General features: G+C 47.4%; 1 protein-coding gene across 1 annotated transcript in view; it reads right to left on the bottom strand.

Annotated features, from left to right (window-relative positions):
- LOC113405255 (zinc finger protein 774-like) overlaps nt 1-2,825 on the bottom strand; it is a gene marked incomplete at its 5' end in the record, with an annotated part of 26,766 nt that extends 23,941 nt beyond the window's left edge. Inside the window, 2 exons of the mRNA XM_026646277.2 lie at nt 1,855-2,352; nt 2,712-2,825. Coding sequence (XP_026502062.1) covers nt 1,855-2,352; nt 2,712-2,825 — 612 coding nt within the window. The remainder of the gene's footprint in view (nt 1-1,854; nt 2,353-2,711) is intronic.
- Between the last annotated feature and the right edge of the window lie 4,560 nt (nt 2,826-7,385).

A 7,385-nucleotide genomic window follows, 5' to 3' on the forward strand; every position in this document is an offset into this window, starting at 1 on the left:
GGTCAGACTAGATGACCATAATGGTCCCTTCTGACCTTAAAGTCTATGAGTCTATAGTGACAGATGATGTGAACAAAATTGAAGTACTCAATGATTTTTTTTGCCTCGGTCTTCACAGACAAGGTCAGCTCCCAGACTGCTGCCCTGGGCAACACAGTATGGGGAGGAGGTGAGCAGCCCTCAGTAGTGAAAGAGCTGGTTAAGGACTATTTAGAAAAGCTGGACTTGCACAAGTACTTGGCCATTGGCCATTATTTTTGAAAATTCGTGGTGATCGGGGAAGGTCCCGGATGATTGGGAAAAAGGCAAATATAGTGCCCATATTTTAAAGAGGGAAGAAAGAGAAACCAGGGAACTACAGACCGGTCAGCCTCACTTCAGTCCCCAGCAAAATCATGGAGCAAGTGCTCAAGGAATCCATTTTGAAGCACTTGGAGGAGAGGAAGGTGATCAGGAACAGTCAACATGGATTCACCAAGGGCAAGTCATACCTGACCAACCTGATTGCCTTCTATAATGAGATAACTGGCTCTGTGGATTTGCGGAAAGCAGTGGATGTGATATATCTTGACTTTAGCAAAGCTTTTGATATGGTCTCCCACAGTATTCTTGCCAGCAAGTTTAAAAAAGTATGGATTGGATGAATGGACTATAAGGCAGATAGAAAGCTGGCTAGATTGTTGGGCTCAATGGGTAGTGATCAATGGCTCGATGTCTAGTTGGCACCCAGTATCAAGCGGAGTGCCCCAGGGGTTGTTCCTGGGCCAATTTTGTTCAACGTCTTTATTAATGATCTGGATGATGGGATGAATTGCACCTTCAGCAAGTTTGCAGATGACATTAAACTGGGGGGAGAGGTAGATATGCTGGAGGGTAGGGATAGGGTTCAGAGTGACCTAGACAAATTGGAGTATTGGGCCAAAAGATGATTTATTTGGTGTTGGTCCTGCTTTAAGCAGGGGATTGGACTAGATGACCTCCTGAAGTCTCTTCCAACTCTAATATTCTATGATTCTATGTTATGCTTTGACTTATAATCACTTAAAATTTATCTATGTAGTGAATAAATCTGTTTATTCTACCTGAAGCAGTGTGTTTGGTTTGAAGCGTGTCAGAGACTCCCCTTGGGATAACAAGCCTGGTACAGATCAATTTCTTTGTTAGGTTGATGAACTCATATAAGCTTGCAGCGTCCAGCGGACATAACTGGACACTGCAAGACGGAGGTTCGTAGGGTTGTGTCTGGGACCGGAGATATTGGCTAGTGTCATTTGGTTGCACAATCCAAGGAATAGCTTACATGCCAGCGGCCAGGGTTCTCACAGCAGAGCAGGGTAAGGCTGCTTCCCAGAGTCAAGGATTGGCGTGACCTTGCAGATCACCTGTCCGGATAACACCAGAGGGGAACATCACACGTGTATTCCTAGTAACAGGGACTCATATGCCTCTGACTCATAGAGCAAAGCAGTTGATAGAAAGGATCTTTGGGGATTCTCCCCGAAGAAGGGCAAGCTGCAAAAAGCAAAACTGGACCACTCACCTGGGGGAGCTGAGACCACAATGAATATTAAAGAACAAAACCTAATTAGTGTCAGTCCTAGAAAAGGGTTTTATGGTGTTGATCACCCTTTGGCTTTCTCTGATGCTAAATAAGGTGTGACCCCTCATGGAAGCTTTTCCCACACTCAGAGCGTCTATAGGGAGTTCATGCTGTTTGGATCATCTAATGTCTCCTAAGGTCTGAGCAGTAAATGAAAGTTTTCCCACACTCACATTCATAGGGTCTCTGTCCTTTGCAGATTATCTAATGATTAATAAAGGCTTCTCTATCAGAAACATTTTTTCTATACTCACAGCATTCACTGGGGCTCGCGCCTGTGTGGATTCTCTGATGTCTGATAAGATCTGAGTGCCGAGTGAAGGTTTTCCCGCACTCACAGCATTCATAAGGTCTTGCGCCTGTGTGGGTTCTCTGATGGCTGATAAGGGTTGACCGTCGAGTGAAGGTTTTCCGGCATTCACAGCATTCATAGGGTCTCTCTCCCGTGTGGATTCTCTCATGTATAATAAGGTGTGAGCGCAGAGGGAAGATTTTCCCACATTGAGAGCATATGTTTTTTCTCTCTCCCTTGAGGATTCTCTGCTGAGCAGCGGTTTCCTTGAGGTTGTTTTCCTCACAACTGATGGATTTGCCCACTTCCTCCCCTGGCTGGTTTCCCTGCTGCATCACCTCATGACTCCAGGACACATTTCCTTTAGTTCTTCGTGATAATCCCCCGCACAGTTCCACATGCTCAACATCTTCCTTCTCTGGATTCTCCTCCTTGTTCTCACTCACTACCCCATCGTCTCCTGGGACAGAGAAAGAAACCTCAGAGGCAGGGATGGAAAAGGGAATAGGAAACCAAAGGAAGTGCTGGAGAGATGGGGGGAAGATCAGGAAATTAATTCCCCCCAACTCTTCCCCAGAGGGGAGAGAGAAAGGAATCAACTCTGTCTCCACATCCCATCCCAACACTCAGGATGAAGGGAGGTTAGGAAGTGAGCTATTGCCACGTATCGATCGGGATGGGTAGGAAGGCATGAGCAATATCTGCCTTAACTATATGACACCTGCTGGGAGATAATCCTGAACTCAGAGAGCTCAAAAGGTCTTGGTAGCTGTTTCCTTCAGGCACAGACAGTATTTCTTTGGTCTAATGATTCCTCACCTGTGCAGGTTCTTCTCAGGATCTCTCTTTCCTCTGAGCCCTGGAGATCTGAGACCCACAGTTCTTCCCCTGGTTCCAGCTGGGATATCACCTCAGGTTTGGAAACTGGAAACCCTGCTCAGATGACAGAAAACAAGTAACATGAGGTGAATTCATAGGACATTTAGCATAAAGAACATGCCTTTTGCTAACCCCTGCTCATTTTAAAGCACTGAAATTCTGGAGCTAACAGTCCAGTGATCAAAGGTGCCAGACACTCTGCTTATAATGGGATTAACTCTCCACCGCTCTGCTGCCACGCACACTCCTCATCAAAGGGGCTCCTAAAATGCAGAGAAAGTAACTCTGAATCACTGAAAGCCAAGGGGAAGTCACCTTGGAAATGCTTCTTACCGACAGAGAGACCGCAAGGGAATGAGACAGTCGTAGGGGAACTGGGACTGGTGACCATGAGCTTGCAGGGAATGGGAAGGAGTGGGGAGATCACTTAGTGCAGCATGTCAGGGGTGTTAGGGATCAGGAAAGTACATTTTGAGAAGTTAGAAAATATAGCGAGTCAGGTGTAATGGAAAGGAGCATGAAAATCCCCCAGTGCTAAGTTGCCCTTGCTGCACATTAAAATACAGTGCAGTCTGTCAACCAATTTTACACCCATTATTATAACAATTTCATCTAGACCCCATTTCCCTAGTTTCCTTATGAGAATGGCATGTGAGCCCGTGCCAAAGGACTAACTAAAATTAAGATAAGGCAAATCTGCTGCTTCCCTGTAATACCCTAGGCCAATAACATTATCAAAGAAGGAAATTAGGTTGGTTTGGCATGATTTATTCTTGACAAATCCATGCTGCCTATTCCTCATAATGCTATAATCCAGGTGCTGACAAACTGATTGTTTAAAAATATGTTCCAGTATCTTTCCAGCTCTCAATGATAGACTGACTGATCTATAATTCCTCTGGTCCTCTTTGCTCCCCTTTTCAAAGACAGGTACTATGTTTGCCCTTCACCAGTCCTCTGGGATTTCACCTGTTCTCCATGAATCCTCAAAGATAATTGTTAACGGTGCTGAGATTACCTCAGTTAGTTCCTGAAGTACCTAGAGTGAGGTTGGGGAATTAGATATTATAACTCAGTAGCTACAGACTAATTCCTCTGGAAAAGAGAATATGAAAAGTAAGAATAAGACCGTGTGATTTCGGGAAAGACTTCCTCAAAGATCTAAGGAACTAGCAGGGAAGAGAGACTGTGGCTACTGCAGCTAGAAAGGGGGGAGCAAGACCTTCCAGGTCCCCAGAAGTTTCATTACCAGCCTATGACATCATCAAGGAAATGTGCATTTATGGCAGGGAAGGAGACACCTAGGAGGTGACTGGGAGGAATATGAGCAATCAGAATGGAGGCTGGGGTCACAGTGTGTAGGGAATAGGAGTGGGAGGCGGGCAGGGCAGGTAGGCACTGATCAGTGGAGAGAGAAGAATGAGAATCATAATATTTGAGATGATATAAAACAAAGTGAAAGTGGACTCTTATTAGAATGAAGTGCAGGCTCTACAGCAGCGGAGCAGGGGTGGCCAACCTGAGCCTGAGAAGAAGCCAGAATTTACCAATGTACATTTCCAAAGAGCCACAGTAATATGTCAGCAGCCCCGCATCAGCACCCTCCCCGCCCTGCTCCCAGAGCCTCCCACCCACCAGCAGTGCTGCCGATCAGCACCTTCCCCTCCCTCCCCGCACCTCCCTATCAGCTGTTTCTTGGCATGCAGGAGGCTCGGGGGGGGGGGGGGGGGGGGCAAGGGCACGGCATGCTCAGGGGGGGGGGTAGGAAGGGCTGGAGTGGGGGCAGGGCCAGTGGCAGAGCCAGGGGTTGAGCAGTGAGCGCCGCCCGGCACATTGGAAAGTTGGTGCCTGTAGCTCCAACGGAGTCGGTGCCTACACAAGGAGCCGCATATTAACTTCTGAAGAGCTGCGTGAGGCTCTGGAGCCACAGGTTGGCCACCCCTGCTCTACAGCAATGGGGAACTGGGCAGGGGTTCTCCTCTAAACAGGCTGGGATCCCCTGCAGCTCTCAATCGCCCAAACCATCCCTCCCTTCCCCCCACTAACCACATCCTCCCCACTTACCAGGTGTCCCTTAGGCCAGTGGTTCTCAAACTAGGGCTGCTGCTTGTTCAGGGAAAGCCCCTGGCGGGCCAGGCCGGTTTGTTTATCTGCCGTGTCCGCAGGTTCAGCCGATCGCGGCTCCCGTGGCCAGTGGGGGCTGTAGGAAGCGGTGCGGGCTGAGGGACGTGCTGGCCACCCTTCCTGCAGCCCCCATTGGCCTGGAGCGGCGAACCGTGGCCAGTGGGAGCTGCGATCGGCCGAACCTGCGGATGCGGCAGGTAAACAAACCGGCCCAGCCCGCCAGGGGCTTTCCCTGAACAAGTGGCAGCCCTAGTTTGAGAACCACTGCCTTAGGCCACTGAAATGTTAAATCGATCCATCACTTGGGGCGTGAAAAATCCACACCCAAGTGATATAATTAAGCCAGCCTAACCCCCAGTGCAGACTGTCCTATGTCAATGGAAGAATTATTCCATCAACCTAGCTAGCACCTCTTGGGGAAGTGAATTAACTATGGAGATGGGAGAATCCATCCCGTCGCTCTACTTAACAGCTACACTGAAGTGCTACTGTGGCACAGCTCCAGCACTGCTGCTGTGCCACTGTAGCTCTTAGTCCTATTTCTCCAACCCCCTGTGGTGTAGTTGGAGGTGCTGTGGAGTTGGAGGTAATTATGATGAGTATTGTGTGTTGGCCTGGATACTGGGATATTTACTATATGACTATTCTGGTTTACTTTAATAGGGGGCTGCAAGGAAAAGAAGCAGGTAGGGAAGAAGAATGGCTCAAGATGAGCCACTACTTGGTAAACCCTTTAGGACTGTTAAGAGACAATGTCAGAATGATTAGCTTTGAATATTCTGCCACCTAGCTCCAGCCAATTTATAGACCTGGCTTAGACTAACAGGATCAGAAGATCAAATGGACTGGAGCAGTTAGAAAACGGTCTCTGTCTCTGGGGGGCATGCTCTTAAGGTGATTGTTAGGGGTAGAGACAGAAAGAAGAGGACCCTGCTGGGGTGTTTGAAGAACTTAGACCTGACCACTGGTGGATGGAAAGTCTTTATGCGAGACACAGGGGTGAAGACTATTTGTTATTTTAAAATCCTTTTGCTCTTTTTCTTTTACCCTACTGCAAAATAAAACAGCCTTCTTCAAACTAAAGTGGTGTTTGTCACTGCACACCACTGATCCCAGGCTCCCAAAGGTGTCTGCACTCAGCCTGACACGCTAGGGAAGCACAGTTGATATGCTGGGTATGGTAGCCCAAGGCCCAGTCTAGAAGAGGGAGAATTGCAGAAATCAGCTCCAGAAAAGGCATGAGGCTGAAACCTTGGGAGGAGGGGAAGGCACTCAGAGACACTGGGAAGGGGACAGAGATATAGCTAGCCCTGTCACTCACCAGGACACCCATTCCCCTTCCTCCCACTGCTCTCAGCGCTCCCTGCTTTGTGGTACTGCAGGGCCCCAGCTCCCATCATCTCATCCCCTCCACTGCTCCCTGCTCTCCCTTCTCCCAAAGACCCCTGAATAGACCTCACCCTGTCTTTCATCAGTGAATGAGCCCAGCTGTCACACTCTCCATGCATTTGGGAAGTGATTACGGCAGAGCGCCAGCTCTGACACTGTTACAGTTAAGCACCATGTTCTGTTTAAAAGTTGAGTATTCTAACTGCTCTGAAATGCACATGTGCTTGAATTGTCTTGGCATTTGCTACTCTCTATGTGCATGCAGGGTACGGTTAGTGGTTTAAATTTGGGGTTATTTGAGCAAGCAATTCCTTAGGACCCACCCCCACCCCAAAACCCCCCTAAAAAAACCTTTTTACAAAATCCCCTTGTTCCTACAACATTTTGCACACACACAGGCTGAAACTATACTTCTAAATGTTCCCCGACTGATCTCATTTCCTTGGCATTTATCTAAGCTAGTACATGGTAATCTGCTGTAGGGCCTGGGTTACAATAGTTTGGGGAACCAAATACATTGGCATTTTGCCTAGTTCCTAGTCACGTACTGTGGAACTATTTCCCCGGATTATCAGAGATAATACTGACCTAAATAACTGAACACTGTGATTATATTAAGTTACTTAAGTTAGTTTGGGTTGTGTTGTTGTTCACCATTTCAGACTGGAGATTTCAAACCACTACTATTTCTTTGGTAGCATATCCCATAACTGGGAGTATTCGCTCTAGCTGACCGAGCTGCATTTGAACTTTCCCCATGTCATCATGGAGGGGTGAGGGGAAACCATAAATAAAGGAAGAAATCACTATTGAAGCAAATGGTCATTTGTCTCACAGTCCTCAATAAATCTGAACTACACTCTGCCAAAGAAAACCAATATTCAGTTGTGTGACCAAACAGCCTTTAGGAAAGAGAGAAAAATCTACAGCTCAGAGAGATATAAGACATTTTCTGTTTCAGATATAATGAGATCCTATTCAACTTAGGCCTGGTCTACACTACGAGTTTAGGTCGACTTTAGCAGCGTTAAATCGAATTAAGCCTGGACACATCCACACGACGAAGCCCTTTTTTTCGACTTAAAGGGCCCTTTAAACCGG

The sequence above is a fragment of the Terrapene carolina genome, unplaced genomic scaffold, assembly GCF_002925995.2.
Source record: "Terrapene carolina triunguis isolate 2854851 unplaced genomic scaffold, T_m_triunguis-2.0 Scaffold34736, whole genome shotgun sequence".
Classification (NCBI taxonomy): domain Eukaryota; kingdom Metazoa; phylum Chordata; order Testudines; family Emydidae; genus Terrapene; species Terrapene triunguis.